A 22329-nucleotide genomic window follows, 5' to 3' on the forward strand; every position below is an offset into this window, starting at 1 on the left:
AGCTAAAGGTGACGGTATGTCGGTCGATTACATCCTACCACGATCGTTAGGGTGAAACCTCACGATACGCTTTCGTGCCCAAAACAAAGATGACGAGAGCTGCCGTCGGTTTTAGTCATGTGACCCGGAAGTCGATGTAAAAGTTGCTGTTGGGGGGCGGCGCGCATGCGCCGGCGACCTGCTGTAATGGCGGCTGCGGCGCGCGGCTTCTGCCTGAGTTGTGCGGTCACTAGAAGTCCCCCGTAGAGCGACGCTCCGCGCCCCCCCTTGCCGGTCATGTCCGTGCACTTCGAAGAGCGGAGCGGGGTGGTGTCCTGCCCGACTCCCTGGGGTCAGTGGTATCAGACCATGGAAGAAGTTTTTGTCGAAGTGGACGTCCCCGCCGGCACGGTGGCCCGAGAGATCGAGTGCCAGCTGGAGAGCAGGCGCGTCCTGCTGCGGGTGAAGGGCCGGGAGATTCTGAAGGTGAGGGCCGAGCCCCTGGTGGCGGCGGCTCCCGTGTGTTCTGTTCATGTGCTGGGCCTCTTGAACCGCTTTCCGGTTCTCTTACTGGCATGGTTGCGGTGTCTTTGGGAAAACGTGAACTCTATAGCTTAGCTGGAAAAGTGTTTTGAAGGAAAACGTGACTGGGGTCCAAAAAGAGGAAAACACCTTAAAATACTTTCACGGGAAGCTTCTTCGCTCACGTTCACTGTTGAGCAGGTGCTTATTCTACGCTGGGAGCCTTCTCCCTTGGACTGGGAAGAAACTAGGCTAAGGCACAGGTAGGAAGATGGTAAGCAAGGCGATAGGGAATCCTGAGCAGAGATTGAGGGCTTCCCTTTTATGTTTTTTTAGACGTTTGTTTTAAGGAGTTATTTATATAGTAACTTTTATATTGCACTGAAACACGATGAAGTGCAATTTAGATTTCACTAAGGCCCTGATAAGGATTTTCCAGTTTTGTTTCTCAGGGCAAATTACTTATTGCATTTGCCTTAAGATGTCTTAGATCTTCCTTCACACCTCCAATTTGCAACGCATTATAAGTTTAGCATTTATTAAGCTGCATGCAGTGGTATAGTTTCTCTGCTAGAAGTGCAATGGTAGCACACTGGTATATGAGCCCCTTATGACATTGCTGGTGTACTTTTCTAGCAAATACAAAGTTCTTTTGTGCATAACTTCAACTTTTAGTATGTCCAGTTAATACTGTGACTGTACACAATAGGCTATGGCAGCAAAACTGCTTTTCCTGTTGAGATTAGCTAGCAGACCTATTGCTATCATATTGCAGATCCCCCAACCCAATAGTGACACTAGCCTCAAATAGTGGTCCACCTGTTTTTTGGATCTTCAATATCCTCTTTCTATGTTTTCTTCCTTTAATACTAATAACTTATTTTTTGTGCACTTACTCTTTTTGACAATTTTATTTTATATTCCACCTTTTTGTGATGCTTTAAAACAGATTGCATTTAAGCATTCTGGTATTTCCTATCACCAGAAGAGATACAACCTGTATTTGAGACTGTGGAATGAATGAAGGATCTATGTGGTCTTAAAAGCTCATGAGTACATAATTTTTTAGTCCAGCAAAAGATATGACAACTTGTACATGTTCCTGTATACTTTTTGAACAAAAGATGTTTACTGTTATAGTGTACTCCAGTTTCTTAAGGCTGCACTACAGCAGTTTGATTGCCTCTGACTATAGTTCCTTGTCTGATTTTTCTGACTGTTTTTCAGGGAAAACTATACGATTATACAATAGCTGATGAAGGAACATGGACATTAGGCAAGTATACAAACCTACTTTGTTCAATTTTTTCTTATACCATGGATTGGTGATGGTATCCCTGAAGATGAAGGGACATTAGATTGATAAGTCACATAATAGAGCCTAGACTTCCTGCAGTACTCTTACTCCTTCATATTAAGTGTTGTGATATAATTCAATAGCAAATTAAGGACTTTATTCACTAAAGTTTTTCTCACTGTCTATGTGAAAATACCTTGATGAGTCAAGCCCTAAGTGGTGGCAGTTAATTGTGGCAGGGCATGAGGCCTCGTTTCCATGCTTTCACTTGTGAAAAAATTAAAGAGCAAAAAACTTTCCTAGTAGGACCAGGTGACCACAAACATTAGGAAGTATGGATTTACAAAAGCTGTGTTTTTGAGGCAGTTGACTGCTGTTTGAAATCAGTGAAGTTCTGCCCTCATGCCCATCAATTTTATAAATATTTTATTAGGGCAAAAAGTATATTGAGAGAGGCTCTTTCCTCCCCCCCCCATGTGCTTTATTGTTCCCAAGCCATTCTTGAAGACCTTAGCTATTCAGGAAACTTGCTATGAATATGCCTGAGAAATATTTGTATATTGTATGCAAATTCATTGTCTATCCTGAAAACCAAACCAGCTGGGGTTTCCACATGTTTGGAACAATTGGTGTACTGTAAGGCAAAACTTACTAGAACTTTATTTTGTTCTAAATTTTTTTTTTTAATTCAGATTTTAGCTCCATCTTTTTCATTGGTAGCTCAAGATGGGTTACATTCACGTACAGTAGGTATTGTGTCCCCCAAAGGGCTTCCTTTCTAAACTTTTAGCTGAAACAAACAGAATTTGAGCCCTGGTTGCCTTTTTTTTTTTCTCAGTCTGTTGCTCTACCCACTAGGCTGTTCCTTCACACATTCTTAGAAATGTATTTTGGTTTCTTTTTATTGTTAACCACCATAATAGTTTAGAAATCAGATGGTGGTCAGTCAAGTCAAAATATTAATAAAAGCTTTCTTTCTTAAACAAAAATACATGCTCCATCCCATCTAAAGCTAGATAAGTGTGTGGATGGATTTATTGGGAGGGATGATTCCTGATTAACAATTTTTAGTGATGCTGTCTTTGAAAGCTTTTAAATTAAGGTTGACACACATCTGCTGGCCTGCCTTAAAAGCCACACAGGGCTTGGGTCCCAGCTGCTCATGGTCGGGCTCTTTTGCACTTTGAGGAAATGCTTATATTGCAAGGTAAGGCTCTGTGACTCATGTAGTGTGGTATGGTAGAAGTCCATCATGATTCTAATTGGTGCATGATAAAGCTTTAAAAATTCATTAGCTCATGTTTTAGGATACAATGAATATGCATGAGATTAGATTTGCATCTAATGGAGACAGTTCATGGAAGTCTGTCATGCATATTCATTGTGGATATCCTGAAAACCTGACTAGGTGTTCCCTGAGGGCTGGGTTAGGAACTCTTGTTTTAGAAAAGGAAACAGCCTAAAAATCTTTACTAGGAGAAGAGTTTTTATGTTACACTATAGGACTCAACTCAACATTTATGGTGCTGGGGTCCATTACTTGGAATTTATGTGCATAAAACATAATAGGGGGTAGGCCAAGATGGCGTGTTAGCAACACTGTGCACACACTCTGAAGTCTGATTCACCTTTGCTGTTCTGCCTTCACAGTATATTTGAACAATATGTATTTTATTTATTTTTACAAGCTTATATTCCGCACGCTTCTAGAAGCAATCTGTCCAGGGCAGATCACATGATTACATAATAAAATTGGTGGTTAGAGCAGTGGGCTACGAACCAGGAGACCAGGGTTCGAGTCCCACTGTTGCTCCTTGTGACCTTGGGCAAGTCACTTTGTACCTGAGGCAATGGAGGATAAACTTAGATTGTAAGCCTTCTGGGGATAGGGAAATACCTACAGTACCTGAATGTAATCCACTTTGAAGTGCTGAAAAAAGTGTGAAAAGTGGAATATAAATTAAGATACAGAATTTTAATTTTGTTTTTAGTATGTAACACCAAATGCTTCTCTAACATGGCCTTTACCTGCTGTCTAAACTCCTTCTTGCTGCCTTCATTTCTTAAGCACACAAAGTTTATTCCACATTGTAGGAGCAACATAGAAAAAAGCCTGTGTGCTAGAGTAATCCCCACACCAGGAATGTCTAACAAATGAGTCAACCATTTTAATTGTATAAATAGAATATACCAATTGAGACCCTTTTTTTTAAAGGCTATGCGTTTCCTTGCTGCTTTGTCATTGATATTGCACAGCTTGGATTCTGTTATTGTCGTAGAGCTCTGTCCTCTGACTGGTTGTCTTTTGAATAATTCTGAGCTCTTTATTGGATCTTTCCTGATTTTGCTTTTTCTCGATCTGCTTTCTCTTGCCTCGTCTAATTGGTCCCTGGCTGCTAGGAATGCCTGGAACAGTTCGCTTCCTTCGGTTGGCACTGGGCTTCCCTGCAGGCTAGCAGCAGCTCCTGACTCCTTTTTCAAGCCACACCAGAAGCATTGCTTTTCACTATTCACATTCTACAGCTTCTGTCTCTGCTCCAGTTGCCTCTTTTGGACTACTGAACTTCCAGACAGAACTTATCACAGCTGTGACAACCTGTGTGGCTGCTCTTGATGCCTTCTCATTCTGTTTACATAGTAATGATGGGAGATAAGGACCAAATGCTCCATCTAATCTGCTCAGCAATTTGCTTATAGTAATAACTGCCGCTCCATGCAGGTTACCCCCATGCAGAAATGTTACAAGATCCCTTTTTTCAAGACTTTAGGAATCCACAGTATTTGTCCCATGCCCTTTTGAATTCATTCTGTTATCTTCTTCACCTCTTCCGGGAGGGCATTTCAGGTGTCCACCACTCTATGAAGAAATATTTCCTGACATTGGTTCTGAGTTGTCCTCCCTGGAGTTTCATTTTGTGACCTCTAGTTCTACTGTTTCCTTTCCACTGGAAAAGGTTAGAAGTTTGTGCATCATTAACTTTTCAGGTATCTGAAGATCTATGTCATATCTCCCCTGCACCTCCTTTCTTCAGCCTCTCAAGTCTTCCAATGTAGACTCCACACCATTTTGGTTGCCCTTCTCTGAGCTGCCTCCATCCTGTGTTTCTCCTTTTTGAGGTACAGTCTCAGAACTGAACTCAGTACTCCCAGATGAGGCCTCACCAAGGACCTGTACAAGGGCATCATCACCTCCTCTTTCTTACTGGTTATTCCTCTGTGCAGCCCGGGATTCTTTTGGCTTTAGCTATTGGCTTGTAACATTACTTCACCACTTTCAGATTGCTAGACACTATCACCCCAAGGTCCATCTCTTGGTCCATACGCATGTCTTTCACCCCCCAATACCATACAACTCTTTTGTATTACTACATCCCAGATGCATGACTCTGCACTTCTTGGCATTGAATCCCAGCTTACAAAGCTTCAACCACTCTTCAAGCTTTCTTAAATTCCTCTTCATTCACTCTACATATTCAGGAGTGTCCACGCTGTTGCAGATCTTAGTATCATCCACAAACTTTACCTTCTATCCCTTCCGCAACGTCGCTCACAAAGATATTTTGTTCCCAAGTCTCCTATGCACTACTGTATCAAAAACCTTTCTGAAATCCAAGTCGATCACATCGCAAGCTCTTCCTAAATCCAATTCTCTAGTTACCCAATCAAAAATATGTATTAGATTTGTCTATCAGAGGCCCCTGGTACTTCAGGTCCAGCAGCCCCCACTAGATTGTAGATAGTTCACTATGCTTTCCTTCAGGATTCTCCATTAGCCTCATCTTGGTGGTAGGAAAGTTAATCAGTCTGTAGTTTCCAGGCTGATTAGCCTCCTCTCATCTAATCAGTTTTTTTTTATGTTATCTGAAGCTGGGAATATGGTTTAACTGACTGCATAGCCACTAAAGCTAAGGAATAATAGCTGAAGGCAGAACATTTGCTGCTGTTTGCATGTTTTGACTGCAGTGATGAGGAAAAGGGTCACTCGCCCTTTGGAATCCCCAACACCTAGGTCCTCAGATTGACAGCTTCTTTAGGTCACACCCCGCTGCTATCCATAGCACTAGAAAGGCTGCGGCAGTGGTGCTGGAGGAGGAGAGGTCTGGTCCCTCTGTTGGGGTAGTTGCTGCTGCCCAAAGGTTTCCTTCAGATCTCTCCAGCAGGAAATGCTCTACCACCATGAGGTTCTGGTTAGTCCTGTGTAGGGTGGAGTCTGAGGGTTATCTTGAATCAGATTTTGTGGCTAGGGGGAATTGACAGTCAACCGAACAACCAGCAGACCAGATTCCATAGGAGGTTCACCAAGAAGATGTCATTGCACCACAAAGTTACTGTTTTTGTTGGTATCTCCAAGGCAGTCAGTCCCTCACTTGCAAGTTCTGTGAGTACTGAGGAAACGTTACAGGCACCGGGTAGTGTTCTCCAGGGTTTATGGTACAGAATTCCCAGAGTTCAGGATAATCTGGTTGGGGTATGGTGGTGATTCAGTAGTAAGCATTTTGGATGTAGTCTGTAAGTTCTCTAATCGGGAATGGGCCTTTGGTGACTAAAATTAAAATAGCAGAATTTCGAACTACAGACACCAGTGCCTCTTTAACAAAAGATATAACATCGCTAAAGAATAAATGGATTTCATGAAAGATACAGAGAGAAACTGGTGGCTAATCAGGTTGATTTTCCTTCCAAGCTTTAAAGAATATTTCCTTGAGGGGCTAAGCTTTCTTTTTTTTTTTTTTTTTCATGATCACTGTCTCCCTGGTTATGAACTAGAAAAATATGAAGAATCTATGGATGTCCTGACCGAATCCCCCAATTTAACAGATTTCTTGGAAAATTCTGAAGATGAGATCAAAACTAAGGGGACACAGGATTTATCCTGACTCTTCTAGGGGCATCATCTTAAGAATTTTCCAGCATTGTCAAGTTTTAGACATGGGAGCGTGCATAGTGTTACCAGGGAAATAGCTGTATTTTTTTCTGTGCTGATTGCTTTCCTTAAGTCTAAAGGAACTTCTTCAGCTGTTTAGATGAGGAAAGCTTCTCTGTTATGAGTTTAGGCTGGCTGCTATTAATTTTTCTCCTTGTGTTTTTCTGCTCATTTCTTTGCCCCCTCCCTTCTTCCACATGACTGTAGATCAAGTAGGTTATTGTAGCTTTTTTGTCTGATTTTTTTGTGAGGGTAACTATTTTTCTACTTGATTTCTTGTGCATGAGGTTTTTTTCCTGTAATGAAGTTTATAAATGAAATAAAGATTTGTACACAGTGTGTGCTAAGTGTCTGTACATTTTCAGGTTAGCATGCTTTTAAACTTCCAATGCATTAGCATACTGTAAGCTTACTGCAACAGGAGTTATCTGTTTTAGCATGAGTAATGAAAATATACATTGAAGTTCAGTGCACATTTTTTGGTCTGGTGCGGAATAAGTCTTAACATCTGTTCTGTTTTTTTCCTTCACTCGTCTTTTGTTGACAGAGGACAGAAAACTGGTACGAATTGTTCTGACAAAGTCAAATCGAGATGCTGGGAATTGTTGGACGTCTTTGTTGGAAGAGGACTATGCTGCTGATCTTTGGGTGCAAGACCAGATGCAGCGGAAGCTCACATTGGAGAGGCTTCAGAGAGAGGTAAGACAAATGAGACTTGTGGTTTGAGGGCTGTACTAGGTGCTTGCAAGCACTGACTATGTTGGCAAAAGCCTTGTGAGCAGATTTCTGGACTATGCAGGTGAAAGGCCTAGTCTTGAGGGACAAAGGGGAATGGGCAATTTAGAAATACTTTTTCTATTACCTCCAGCACAATGATTCCCTGATACAATGGTGATAATGCTGTAGATAAGGTGTCTCAAATATGCATGCACTTGCTTGCTTGGGGAGAATGCTGCTTTTTTTTTTTTTTTTTGACTGGCAGGAGCACACTAAGGCATTAGAAGTATCTGCAAGGGGACCTACACATAAAATGTCTTTGGACTTGATCATGGTTCTGGGGTGGGTGAGGAGGCTATGCTGGGTTTGGGAGGAGGGAAGCGAGCAAGGGCTACAGGGAGAAGGGGAAGGGAGAGGATTGCACCAGGGTGTGGTGGGAGGAAGGAAGGAGTGTGGCATGGAGGAGGAAAGTGCGAGGGCTGTACTAAGGAGGGGATGGGGAGTGGAGCTGAGAGGATTGTATCGGGGGAGGTTTGTGCACTCACTGTGTCTTAGGACAAGAATTGCTTCATATGGAACTTATTTTGAGTACACACGAGAGATGGAGAAATGGCGCACCTAACAGTAATGTTGCTGTTGAAAGAAGTGCACTTTTTGTGAAATATTGTCTACTTGAGCCTCCTTGAAAAAGCCTTAAGAGGCGAAACATGGCTGTGGGAGTGCTGGGTTTGAATGAAATTGCCTGTACCTTCTAAACAGTCTATTTGTCATTGGAGTGCAAGTCTCACTTCAAGTTGGCAGAGCCAGGGTTTAAGTATTTGAAGATCTTTATACCTAAGAACTAGTGTGATATTTCTAAAAACTATGCTCCAGTATGCAAAACAAATACTAGAAGATATGCAGAAGTTGTCTGGGTTTTGTGTTTCACGAGCAGGTAGGATTGGATTCTCAAAATGAACAGTTTTACCTAAATTGATGTACTTATTCCAACACCTATCACACTCCCCATGAAATTCTTTGCAAAGCTGAATGGACTTATTTTCCGGTTTATTGGGCAAGCCATGGCCCCTAGGCTAAAGCTCCACACTCTATGGCAGAGGTTTTGCACTTCTCAACTTGTTCCAGTTTTACTGGGCCTCCAAATTGACCTGTGTTACCAGCATGGTTCAATCGGATGCTCAAACCGCTATGACTGGCAGGAGCAGGTGGAAGAGATGCATCTCTCTCATTTTTACCAGTTTCCTCTCAAACAAGTGTTGAGATCTAATCCGACACTAACACATTCAGTCAAGTCATAGCACACACTAAGCATTTGAACATTCCCTTAAGTTTGCATACACCATACACCGGATATCTCAATTGCCACATTTCATACTGAGTTTACTGAATTGTGGGGGTGGGGGACCCAAGACAAAGTTTTGGGCCAACTATGGGATGAACATGGATGGGTCTCTTGATGCCCTGAAAGACTAGTTTAATGGAAGAGGCTAGAGAGGTACATGGTATACCAGCTACAAATGTCTAGAGTAGAAGGCACATCCTGGGTACAGAGGCAACCCTCACAGGTACTTATGGAAGTAGGTAACAAAATTATTTGTTCCGTGCTATTAAACTAACATGAAGAAAAGGAACCCCTCATCACTCAGATACATAAAATGAAGATCTGGGGTTGAGTTTTACAAGATAACTGAGGAGCTATCTGGAAGGCGGTAAAGTCTCCATCTGTAGTAGGAAGGTTAAATTTATGTATAAATCAGATAGGATTTATAGAGACTCTGGGTATTATCTTGCCTTTTCACCACAGTCAGGATTGTACTGGAGGGGCTGAGAAGAAGTTGGGACATATTTTCATGTATGGTGGACTTGTGCTCTGCTGTCTGAGTTCTGGGCCAGGGTTGACTTGGTAACTACTAGAATTCTGGGCTGTCATGTGCATTTCTGGGCAACATTAGGCGAGCTGGGGTTATGGTCCTATTATAGCACTGGGCAGACAGTGTATACTATGCGCTTGCCTATTTCATGCAGCATGTTTTACAGTTGCAACTTACTGAAAGTCTGTACCATCGCTCGCTCAATGGTGTATAAAACACATGATATTGCAGTCTTAGGAAAAGCTGACATGTGCTCCAGAAGAACAAGGCATATGATAGAACGTGGGGACTTTACTGGAGGTATAAGGAGACTGAAAGCATGGATTATTTAACATGGGAAGGATCGGGAGGGGGATTGTGGAGGACGTTTTGTCTAGTACTTAAGTGAAGTGTATCAAATGCAATCATATGGTGTCTTTATTATGTGTTTTGATTATTTATAGTCTACAAGATAATACTAAAGTGAGGGAGGGTTGTCTTCCAGAGTTTGAAAAGAGTGGTGGTAAAGCTAAACTTTTGAAGAAATCTCATTTGCATCCAACAAAATGTGAAAGCTGTAGGCCAATTTCTAATTTGCAGTTTTAGGGAAAATCATGGGGGGGAGAGTCCTTAAATCTGAATTTTTGGAAGGTTCTGGTGGTTTATCGGCTAGGCAGTCAGGATTTAGCCCTGGACAGAGAACAGAAATGGTGGTGATGTCCTTAGCAGATAGTGCTGGCCAGACAATACTTTTGATCTTGCTGGATCTTTCCAGCATGTTTGATCTGGTAGACCACTAGTTACTCTTGGGCATGTGAGTAGGCGAGCTTGAGTAAGAAGGTGTTATCACCTTTTAAGAAAGGATGCAGGGGCATATCCGCAACCAGAAGGAAGTTCCTCAGGGATCCTGGCTCTTACCCTTTAATATCTGTATGCATCCTGTAGCGGATCTTTCAAGAGCTGGATGACACTGCATATATTTATGTAGATGACATCCATTTTCCGTTGCTTATTGATTGAGGCATAACTGCAACTGTTCATCTGATTAGAAACTATTTGACAAAGATCTCTTGGTGGATGAATGCTAGTAAACTTTTTTTTTTTACATAAGGCCAAAACCGAAATTCTTCAAATAGGGAGGCTGATGGCTTAGAGAGCCAGATGATAAAAGCCTGTATTCGATGGCTATGTTAGAGATTTCGGACTGTTTTTAAACAGCTTCTGTGTCTGTCAGGTGGTTCCGTTTGCTTACTTAGAATTATGAATGATTAGGAAACTGAGGCCCTATTTAAGTGTTTTGCTTTCTGGACAGTGACTTTATCTCCAATTCTTGTGGTGTTAGATTACTTTTATGTTTTATTGATAGGGTTACCGACTGAGGTGATCAAGAAGTTCCAACTTATTCATAATACTGCAGCTAGGTTAAATTTGCAGCAAAAGTAGAAATCCTGTGCTGCTCCATTGCTGGTTTACTTTCATTGGTTACCAGTGTTGGAGAGACTTTGCAGGATATGGATTTTGGTTGCAGTGTTTTTGTGAAAGCTTTTACCAGCATAGCTCAACATGGCTCTTCAAAAAAAGCCTATGAACTCAGCTGAAAGTTATCAAATCTACTTATTAAAATGACCTGATATTATACTTAATTTCCTATTAATTTGATAATTTCTTAAATCTTCTATTTAAATAATCCCCTGGAATTAATTCCATTTTTGAAGCAATATTTCTTATATATTTTATATCTTTTATACACTATTATATTAATGTTTGAAATGTACTACCTTTCTACAATGTATTTCAATGCTATATTTGTAAACCGTTGTGATCTACCTTTTTAGAACAACGGTATATAAAAAGCATGAACAAACTATGGATATGTTACCAAATGCAGTGCAGTCGGAACAGAACTATGAAAAATTCTGGAAACATTAAGGTTTTTCTATTCCCTAGTGCTGGAATGGGTGGTATTGCAGGGGTAAGAGGGTTTAGTAGTAAAGTGGGCGATTACGTTTGTTTTTATATATTTTAAGAATGTTATTGCAAACAGTTCTGATAGTTTTACTTATGGTGCGGTACATAAAGTTTTAAATATGAATTCACAGAAGGTAAAGCTCAGCTTAAAATTCAGCTCATAAATTCCACCTCCAACTATGTTAACTTCTGATGGTTTATGTATGTCAACTCCAATTTTATGAGCTCCATTAATTGCAGAAATGACATGGAATAAAGTGAAAATAAGTTGAAACTGAACTGCTGCGGCTGTATATTGCTTAGTAAAGAGCTATCATAATCACTTGCAAAAGTAATCGACCCCCTAAAAAAATGTCAGATGTCTGGATTACAAAATGACACTTTAACAGATTGCAACAAACATGCTGTCTGGAACAAACACTATGTTCTTAAATCAAATTCAGAGCCACAATTCATTATCTCTGCATTTTTTATAAAATAAACTGAAAACTGCTGCTTGCATAAAGTATTCAACCTCCTCAGACTAGTCTTGGTAGAACCACAAATTTTGCTGTAGTAACAGCTAAGTATCGGGCCGATACAGTAAAAACGCGGGAGAGCGCGCGATTCAGTATTTTAAATTATTTTATTAGGGCCGGCGGTAAAAAGAGGTGCTAGGGACACTAGCGCCTCTTTTTTGACAGGAGCAGCGGCTTCAGCGGGTTTGTCAGCCGACGCTCAATTTTGCCGGCGTCAGTTCTCGAGCCCACTGACAGCCATGGGTTCGGAAACTGGACGTCGGCAAAATTGAGTGTCCGGTTTTCGACCCACGAGCCTATTTCAATTTTTTTTCTCTTTTTTTTTTTTACTTTTTTTAACTTTCGGGACCTCAGACTTAATATCGCCATGATATTGTCGGAGGGTGCACAGAAAAACAGTTTTTACTGCTTTTCTGTGCACTTTCCCGGTGCCCGGAGAAATTAGCGCCTACCTTTGGGTAGGCGCTAATTTCTGAAAGTAAAATGTGCGGCTTGGCTGCATGTTTTACTTTCTGTATTGCGCGGCAATACCTAATAGGGCCATCAACATGCATTTGCATGTTGTGGGCGCTATTAGGTTCGAGGGGGTTGGATGCACTATTACCCCTTACTGAATATGGGGTAAAGCTAGCGCGTCCAATCGCGGGGTACTGTGTCGGCCCGTATGTTGGGTAAGCTTCTACCAGGGCTGCACACTGGGAGTGATCTTTGTCCATTCTTCCTGGCAGATTTTCTCCAGGTTGGTTGGATGATACTTGTGGATTGCAATTTTCAAATAGTATCACAGATTCTCAATTGAAGAGAGATCTGGACTTTGATTTGGCCATTGTAGAACATTCAGATTTTTGTTTAACCACGCCTGTGTTGCTTTGACCTTATGCTTGGGATCAGTGTTTCTCTGAAAAGAACTCTTAAGTTTTAGGTTTTTTTAGTAGACTAAAGCAGGTTGTCTTGCACTCTCTTACTATATGTTGCACCATCCAAGATGCCCATTCCCTGCTGAGGAAAAGCATCCCCACACATTGCTGGAATGTTTCCTGAAGAATGGGTAGTGTTAGATTTGCACCACACACTAAGAACATAAGAACATGCCATACTGGGTCAGACCAAGGGTCCATCAAGCCCAGCATCCTGTTTTCAACAGTGGCCAATCCAGGCCATAAGAACCTGGCAAGTCCCCAAAAACTAAGTCTATTCCATGTTACCGTTGCTAATGGCAGTGGCTATTCTCTAAGTGAACTTAATAGCAGGTAATGGACTTCTCCTCCAAGAACTTATCCAATCCTTTTTTAAACACAGCTATACTAACTGCACTAACCACATCCTCAGGCAACAAATTCCAGAGTTTAATTGTGCGTTGAGTAAAAAAGAACTTTCTCCGATTAGTTTTAAATGTGTCACATGCTAACTTCATGGAGTGCCCCTAGTCTATTATCTGAAAGAGTAAATAACCGATTCACATCTACCTGTTCTAGACCTCTCATGATTTTAAACATCTCTATCATATCCCCCCTCAGCCGTCTCTTCTCCAAGCTGAAAAGTCCTAACCTCTTTAGTCGTGCTCGGCTTACTGCACCTGCTGCCTTTCTTTTGGCCAAGAAGCTCCATTTTTGGATCAACTGACCACAAAACGTTTATCACATATTTTAGCTGGGTCACTGATGCTTTCTGGCAAACGTCAGACATGCTTTGATGTGGTTTTTTTCTTTAGTAATTGCTTCTTCTTTCTAGCCACCCTCCCGTGCAGGCCATTGTATGCAGAGCTTTTGATATGGTTGACTAGTGCATCTCCACTCCAGTCTTCACTACTGAACACTGTAGCTCCTTCAAATTGATTGCTGGCCTCTGTGGCTTCCCTCACAAGTCTCTTTGGAGCTTGCCACAGTATAGTAGTAAATTAGATCAGGAAAGAATAATCTACACAATATTAAATTTGCATGTTGCAGGCACTATTAGGTTCGGGAGGGGTTGGATGCACTATTACCCCTTACTGAATAAGGGGTAAAGCTAGCGAGTCCAATCGTGGGGTACTGTATCGGCCCATGACAGGGACCATTACTGCATCTAACATCTTGAGAGTTCTGGCCATCCGTCATTAGGCAGAAGAGCCTTTAGAAGTGAAGTCCTATATTTATGGACCTATTCCCCTTTGGAGCTGCATTTGACACATTTTTGAAAGTGCTTAAATACATGCTTTTAGAGCACTTAGTTGTTCGTAAATAGCAAACAAAAAAAAGCACTCTGCATCATTTTTGGGAGAGATTATGGAGAACATTTTACCCCATGGGAGTAGAAATTATAACGGAGAAATTACTTACCTGATAACTTTGTTTTCCTTAGACTCACGACCGCAATGTTATCTACACTATGTGCCCAGCCCGTGTACAGCATTACATGCACAGCGCGTGCGCAGAGCCAACATGCACTGTGCGTACCAAAGCTCTATGGTGAGCAGTACAGGCACAAAAACGCGCATAAGATGGTGCCACCACGGCCTACCACGTGGTGTGCCACCCAAGCCTAAAGCAGAGCCTAGCCCACTAGGAGCCGCTGAACACGCTTCTTTACCTCAGTAGGATCGGGAACAACGTTGGTACAGTACGTCGAGCAAGACTACCAGAGAAAGTCTTACCGAAATCCCTCCAACATCTCTGAATTGGAAGACATTTTTTTTTCTTTTTTTAAAACGCACACACTTACCTGGGGGCTCTGTGCTTACCAGCTGAGTACAGAGACATTTTCCGGCTGCGGGAGAAGAGGGCTTTTTGTCAGTCACTGCTGTGCTCAGCTTACTGCACCTGCTGCTTTTCAGCTGCTTCAGCAGCAAAGCCCACGCCGGGAACCAGCTACCGGACCAAGGCACACCTCTGAGGGATCTCTGAAATCACCCCAGGAATTCTCAACTAGGGGAGGGATCTTTAGGTATCAGCGCAGGAGAGCGAGGCTCAATGTTTTCTATTTAAAAGTAAAATTTCTTCTTCTAAAAGGTACAGCGATCCCCATAAGGAAAGCATGTCTACATCTGGTGGAGACTGAGAAATATTGAAGGGCTGAAGTCACTGGAGGGCTACATCTAGGGTGACATCCTCTTTGAAACAGACTGTCCATCTCCTGGCAGGGGAGCATAAACGCATTGGTCCCGAGTCCATCTGGCTACACGCTAGGAAATGATCATTTCATCTATCTGAAGAATTGATCAAATGGTTTTTATTTGATATGTCTTGCAGAATTGTTGGTGTTGGGGGGGTGTGTGGCTTTTTTTTTTTTGTTTTGTTGACAACTTTGCATCTTAAAAATGTGTATTAGTGTAACTTGCCACAAACAAACTGAATAAGCTAAGTTGCCTATTTTTACTCTCTTCTCCTCTGAATGCAAAAATTGTTTGGGTTTTTTTTCCTAAAAAACAAAACACCCAAAAGGGAGCCAGCATTTCAGTTTAAGAGTGTCACATCTATGAATTAAACTAATGGAGAAACCAAACAAGGATTTAAACTGCAGTGTTGCAGACCTCAAAACATTTGACCGTCCTATTCTGAAACAAAAGCCAAATATTGTTTCATTTATATGAACAAAAGTGCAGGGAGGAAGAGTGGCTTGGCTTCCTAAACTATAGGTCAGGACTTCAAATGGAGGTCACACATCTTCAGCTGGGGTCGCATGTGCCTCAAATGGCAGCACTCTTCAGGCTCCCGAAGCAGCAGCAGCGAGGGGCCTGTGAGCCAGGACCCCCTCATAGGCCCTGCAGCAAGAAGCCCTACATGAGGTATCAGAGCTGCTGCTGGGCCTGTGAGCTTACACTCGCTCACAGGCACTGTGCTGAATTTCATTACTAATGCTGCTGTCATTTGCAGGTAACAGTCAGTCACACTAAGAACCAGACACGAGGAGAGGGGGAAGGCAAAGTGTACATGGGCCGATTGAAAATTGCCACCACTGAATCTACCGTACAATAAAGAAAGAGGTTGGTCCTGTCATCATCCTATTCTCCTTTAACCTGAGGCCCAAAAGAAAAACGTTTCCACTGGTATTGCCCCAAGGTAATATTTAGAGAAAGGGGTGTTTTGAAGGGAGGAGTCAGATGCAGGAATAGTATGAAGGTTGTATATATTCTGGTGGGGGATGGGGAATGGGGTGAAAATGACAGGATAAGTTTGGGGGGGGGGGGGGCAAGAAGAGGGCGGTCTGGGAGGTGAGAGGAGCTTGGGGGAATGTAAGAGGATCACCTGGAGAGGCCAAGGCTAGGAGAGAGAGAATGTAGACTAGAGGATCAATATGAGTGCAGCAAGGTGAGAGTAGAGTGATTGTTGGAAGGGAATCGCACTGCTGCAAGTTTGTTTCGGTTGTCCTGTGGGGCCATGTGATTTTCCAAGGGCTAAAAAAGTGTGTGTGGTGGAGGGAGGATGTCACATTGTAAAAGTTTTGAATCCTTGGGCTAGGCTTCCTAACAGTCCTCCAAGAAGCTGGAATGCAATCACCATGTGCGCCTGCTTTCCCCACTGCACCAAATAATTTGTTAGGGCAGGGGCAGAGGGCTGGCAGCAGGAGTACATAGCTAGTATTTCTTCAATACAAAAAAAAATTCTAGGAATCTTTAACTTATGTCACAAATCTATGCCACCTCAAAGCAGAGTTTAGAATATATCAGTGTATTCTTTGCGTATATAAAACTATAAAGCATCAAAACCACATTTTTAACAAAATCAATAGGACAAATAAATGTACCTTAAGTCAATAGTTGTGCCAAAGCAGCTTATGACTTGTGCTGTATTCATAGATGTTCCAAGTCTATAGTCCCAAATCAGCATTCTAGTCAATCCTACCAATCTTGTGGTTCTTGATCTCATATTAACATATCTGCTTAGAAGGAAATCTTGTGGGAATGACGATTAAATACAAATCCCCTGAGGTCCTTATCCATGCGCATAGCCTGTGCCAGCACTGTAATGAAGAGATCATGCAAGGGTGCCCCTTGTCCCCTTTGTCTTGTGCCCTTTTTAATTGAAAACAAACTGAAAAGAGATTTGTAAGAACCCTTGCCACTTTGGTTTTGAGTATAGGGCTCCAGCTCCAACTCAACTAATAAAGTCCATATAAAAGTTTTAAGATCACTTTTATGTAGCAAATACGCTAAATTGAGGCTTATCGAAGGCCTCTTCAGTGTCCAGAGACGCCAGTAGGCCCAGAAGCTTATCTGCGTTCAAGCGAGATATGAAAGGCCCTCTTAGTGTTAGTTGAAGAGAGCTGGCCTTTCATGAACCCCACTTGATCTTCCAGGACCAACTGGGGTAGCATTATTTTAGCTAGAGTTTTTATATTTAGAAGAGAAGTAGGCCGGTATGACTCTGGGTCCAGACTCTCTTCCCTTTTTATGTAATACAATAGTGGCCTCCGTCACAGTTTGTGTGTTCATTTTCAAAAGTGCTATCCATAGGCAGTGCCAATTTATGAAAAGCCTTTTGTAAAAAAAAATCCACCTGGTAACAGCTTGACTGCCTTATACAATAATGTTAATAAAATAGGCTCCCTTAGCTTCTCATTTTGTTCGTTACCTTGGCAAAATTGGCTTCTTTCAAAAAGACTTGAATAGCCTCCTGTGAACTTGATTCTCTCCCTGCATGCAGGGTCTCATAATAGACCTTAAAAGCACTGATATCTTTAACATTATTGGCTACCTGCCCATTTCTCATACCAGAAATTAAGGTGCTCTGAAAATGGGGGAAAAAACAAACAGACCATGTTTGTAGAAATGTTGAAATGGATAACGCATGCTCTTCTCAATCGAATCACTTGTAGCACCTCCAATTCTCTGCTTTGGGCCACGAGCTGTTTCTAAATCTTCCAGGACCTATTTCATTTGTGTGTATTTTTTCCAATCTGAGTCTCCCTTTCAAGTGAGGCCTCTTTAGCCAATTAAACTTTTTTTTTTGGTAACCTGTCTACCCTATAACTTTACTCCTCAACATCTCCTTTAACATCTCTCAAAGCGCAGCTGGGTTTGTAAGGTCCAGATGAGTGAATTTCATGATTTCCTTTCTAATCATCTCCTGAAACTTTCCTGTTCAGGGCTGAGAGGTTAAACTGCCGTGAACGTGTTGTCTCCAAAGACTAAAGGAGGAACATGCTCAGCTCAATAAAACTGTGATCTGAAAAATGGCAAATCAAAATATCAAAAGCGGGAAGCAAAACATGATCGTCTGACTAGACTCTGGACTGGATAACTGAATAATCACCCGAAAAGGGAAGTACTTTAAATGACATTTAACAAAGCTAGCGTTTTTTTAGCAAGAGAAAAAAAATCCTTAAATTGTGTGGACATTTTGGACCAAATGATTAAAAATGACCCTATGTGGTGAAAAAATGGAGTAGCATTGCTCTATCTCCGTGTGGTGTTATGAAGGTCCTAGAAAAAGGGAAAAAATGAATAAAATTTAAAAATAATAAATAGTAAAAAAAATTAAAAAAAAAATTTTTGTTTAAACATATTGGAGTTGTTGATCACCAAGAGGCTTATACTGTCTTTATAAAATCAAAATACCTGCCAAATTAACTGTTCTACAGACTCTGAGCACAAAAAACATCCTCAGGCAACTGTAGGGAATGGCCCTGCAGGCCTGGATTTGTCAGTAAGGCACATTCGGCCTAGGTTGGCTGAAGACTTTGTTGCCTTTTAGCTTTCCTGGATCTTACTCTGCAAAGAGCAGCACTGTGTGATCCAGCCCTTCCCCCTCCAGGCAGTATGCAGGGAACAGGAAATGAGGGGAGTGCACATAAATCAGTGGAGGGTGGGAAGAGACGGGGAAATGAGTGGATCAGCTGAGGAGGGTTTGTCAGGGGAACATGGGTAGGGGGCAGTCTTCATGTATGTGAGAGAAGGGATGCAGGACTGGAGCATGGTAGGGACACCTCTACTCAAATCCTGTCTCCCTTGATCCTTGGATTCTATCCCCTATCTTCTGGAACCTACCTCCCTTATCTCCATCCCAGATTCCTACCTTTCTCCATCCCTAGTCCTCGTTCCTTGTCCCACTCCCTGCCCCTTCTCACCCCATTCCTGATCCTCCTTTCCTCTCCCCATTTTTGAGGTCCCCTTCCTGTACTGATACCTGAGATCACTTTTCTTCACAATTAAAATAAATTATAGTAATATACTGTAAAACTTTCATTTTTATAATATAAAAGATGGAAATGTCTGCCAGTTTGCTTCAGAATTTTACTTTTTTTTTTGCACAGACTCTGCCCCCGATCTGCCACAAGAAATGAGGGGTGGCAGTGCTTTAGACCACCTGTGCTCCCTGTTTTCCACACTCTGTGGGTGACGGGAGGCGACAGCACCAACAGTGCCTAAGGGTGCCTAAATCCATCTCTTGAGTCCCTGCAACTCAAATACAGTCCATACATCCATCCAGCTCAGACATTGAACCACATTTTTAAAACCTTGTTAGCCTCTACCATTCCCTGTGCTTTCTCAGATTGATCCATTTCGGGTCTAAACACACAGTCTAGTCCCCTCCAGCTATAATAGGACAGGAAGTGAATTCAGCAGTTGAGAATTCAAGATCCTTGTAAAAAGCTGATCTCCATGCGGGCCACACATATTAATCGGATTTTTTTGACCATATAAAGATCTTTTAGGAGAACAAATCTGCTTTCTGGGTCCTTATGCGCTTTAAATTGCAATAAGTACATTTTTATGTATATGAATACAGTCCTCTCTACTCTTTGAATTAAAGAGTGCATAAAATCCCTGCCCCACTCATTCTATATAATTTCTCATGTTCTTGGTCTGTGAAGTGCATCTCTTGTAACATTGCCACCTGCACAGATTCTTATTTTCAAGAAGGTAACATTTCTTTTTTAATAAGCGTAGCTATGCCACACACTTTCCAAAGGACAAAAGTCACTTTTGAATTAGGCCATTGTCCACAAAGGCTGTATGAACACCTCATGTACTGATGCAGTAGGAACCTACATAACCGTCAGTTTTTAATCATAACCCCCACCCATCCCCACTCCCTGCAACGGCATGAGAAAACAAAGCCAAGGCTTCCTTTTGGTTATCAACCCCTGACTACATTTCTCACGACATCCAGTCCTGATGTAATCCCACCTCCTAGCGCTAAGTTCTCTCCTAGGTGGGAGAACCTCTGTGCCTGAGCTCTGCTTTCATCAACCTCACCCCCCCCCCCCCCCCAAATCCTAAATCCCAAAAAACTTTCCTCACCTCCCTCTCCCCCCCCCCCCCACCCCATCCAATTCCACCATGCCCTTCACTATCCAAAATACGTACAAGAAAAAAAAACAGTAAAATGACTTCAGTGGGGTTGTCGCAGCTCTTCTCGGAAGGGAGGACCTTAATCGTTGGCTGTTGAAGAAAGTGTTCTGGCACTGTGATCACACAGCGTACGTGCACAATTACTGCGCGCCACTAGACTGCGAAAAGGAGCGGCCATCAGCTGATCTTTATCTTACCGAACTGCCGAAAAATCTGACTGGGGAAACCAGAGGGAACAGAGGGGGACCCGCGTTCGATTGATTCACTCTCAAAAACCAGAACAAGTCGGTGAGAGGTTTTCAAAAGAAAAGCCACGAGCTCTCTCTAATGTGAGGCGAAAGGTCTGCGGAGAAGGACTGAAGGGGGACCCGGCTCGGATTAAGGCATGCTCAGTCAAACCTCCAGAAACTTTGACAGAAGAGTTTTTTGAAAGCGGTGTACTTCTCTGCTTTTCCCCCAATCTTTCTCTCTTAGCGTTCTTTTTTTTTTACTATCCATATGAGTATGTTCATTGCCCTGGCTAATAGGCCATATCCAGTTATTTTTGCATTGCTTGATTGTTAAAAAACAAAACAAAACTATATACTTCACTACCGTACTTTTCCCATGTAATATTCTGGTTGGATTCTGTATTTAAGAAAGTAACCAAATGGTATATAAATACATCTGGTAACTCTATGTAAAAGCAATTAGATGGAGCATGACCAATGTTATAAAGCAAATTTTGTATTGAAATGTTATGCTAAAAATAGATGAACACATTCACAGGCAAAAGCTAAGTTGTGTACATTTTAAGTAAAAATCAAAATAGCACAACGCTGGAGAAGGAAGGAAGTTACTATACTGAAATGGCTTTTCTCTTCACCCCCTTAAAATATATTTAAATAACCAACAGAAATAAAACAGGTTTTACATTGGTTGAAGTGTTAATGATTTTTTTCATCTTATATAGTAGTATTGGTTGAATGTCCTTGTCAATGGATGCTGTATCTACAGTCGTTTCTTCAGAATGAATTGTTTTGGACTTTTTTTCACAATCCTATTTTTTTTTTCTCCTTTCCCATTGTAGAATCCTGGATTTGATTTCAGTGGGGCAGAAATTTCTGGAAACTACAGAAAAGGGGGACCAGATTTCTCCAGCCAAGCAAAATAACATTTCTTTGGGGTCACACTCCGACAAAAAAAATGCTAACAATGTCAAGGAAGGACAGAGGGGCATGGAAGGTTGTAGTATTGCAAGCCCCTGAACAGGCTGCCTGCCATCAAGGAAGATTGCTGTGATGTGGCATTTGAACAATTGTTGAAGATCTTGGTGACACTACTGGAACGGAAGCCCTTGCTTGGATTTCCTTTCAGACAGGGAGAACATGGTGCAAGGGATGTAATAAGTGCCATTTATATAAAATTCTCAAAACGTGTTACCGAGAAGCAGCTTTTACAGGCGATAGCTGGAGAGATTCTTTGCTAATCATTTATTCTTTAAATTTAGTAAACAGTTTTGTGATGACTTCCAGTTTTGTCAAAAAAAAACAAAAACCTAATCTTGTTACCAGTTTTAAATATAGTAAAATATTGTGGTAATGACAGCTGAAAGGGACCAAGTGGTCCATCCAGATTGCCCAGCAAACTTCTTACGGTAATATATACTGCACTGTGTAGGTCACCGCCAGGTTTCTCAAGGGTAGTCTGGAGTTATCCTCCCAATCTTTATAAGGGTAGTAATATTTACAATAAACTAAGCAACTGTCAAACTCATAAAAATGACTGCTAGCAACATTTTTTACTGGGTGAGGAGCCTTCTTGAAAATTCTAGAAATGCTGACTTTTTTTGGCTTGTCAGAAGCAGTCCTATGCCTTTTCCCTTATGTCTGCAAATTAGTACTTCCACACTTTAAAAGTTGGGGCCCGTGTTGGTTACTGTGTAAATCCAATTGCCCATCTTTCCTCCCCGCCATCAAAGCAGAGAGGAATGTTGTAGTTGTGTCACATGAATCAAGGCTTATTGTTTGAGGGTAATAATCCCTGTGCTTCTTTTTAAAGGTAGTAACTGTCTCACCAAGCGGGTTACTGCCATGCACTCTTTTCTTCATTTCTGTCCTCTACCCTTTAGGGATCCACACTTTTATCCCATGTCCCTTTGAATTTAACTGTTTTTGACTTCTCCTCCTCCAGAAGGGCATCCACCACTCTCTACGTGAAGAAATATTGCCTGATGTTTGTTCTGAGTCATCCCCTCCCTGAAGCTTTATTTCATGACCCCCTAGTTCTACTGTTTGCTTTCC

The 22329-nt window shown here is 41.8% G+C and overlaps 1 protein-coding gene across 2 annotated transcripts; it reads left to right on the top strand.

Annotated features, from left to right (window-relative positions):
• The first annotated feature begins 146 nt into the window (after positions 1-146).
• On the top strand, positions 147-21802 carry NUDCD2 (NudC domain containing 2). 2 transcript variants are annotated; one of them, XM_029583577.1, is made up of 5 exons: positions 147-465; positions 1729-1777; positions 7270-7421; positions 15627-15736; positions 21117-21802. In XM_029583577.1, the coding sequence occupies exons 1-4, from the start codon at positions 277-279 to the stop codon at positions 15726-15728; spliced, it is 492 nt and encodes a 163-aa protein (XP_029439437.1). In that variant the 5' UTR covers positions 147-276; the 3' UTR covers positions 15729-15736; positions 21117-21802. The 2 variants fall into 2 exon arrangements, with proteins under 2 accessions (XP_029439437.1, XP_029439438.1); XM_029583578.1 differs by lacking the exon at positions 15627-15736 and having other exon boundaries at positions 150-465.
• The last annotated feature ends 527 nt before the right edge of the window (positions 21803-22329 follow it).

This window comes from Rhinatrema bivittatum, chromosome 18 (genome assembly GCF_901001135.1).
Source record: "Rhinatrema bivittatum chromosome 18, aRhiBiv1.1, whole genome shotgun sequence".
In the NCBI taxonomy this organism is placed as follows: domain Eukaryota; kingdom Metazoa; phylum Chordata; class Amphibia; order Gymnophiona; family Rhinatrematidae; genus Rhinatrema; species Rhinatrema bivittatum.

Excerpts from the sequence above, each read along its gene's own strand:
- NUDCD2 (XM_029583577.1), top strand. The coding sequence starts at position 277 with ATGTCCGTGCACTTCGAAGAGCGGAGCGGGGTGGTGTCCTGCCCGACT. Across the intron at positions 466-1,728 it reads AGGGCCGGGAGATTCTGAAG|GGAAAACTATACGATTATAC; the intron begins GTGAGGGCCGAG and ends ACTGTTTTTCAG. Across the intron at positions 1,778-7,269 it reads TGAAGGAACATGGACATTAG|AGGACAGAAAACTGGTACGA; the intron begins GCAAGTATACAA and ends TTTTGTTGACAG.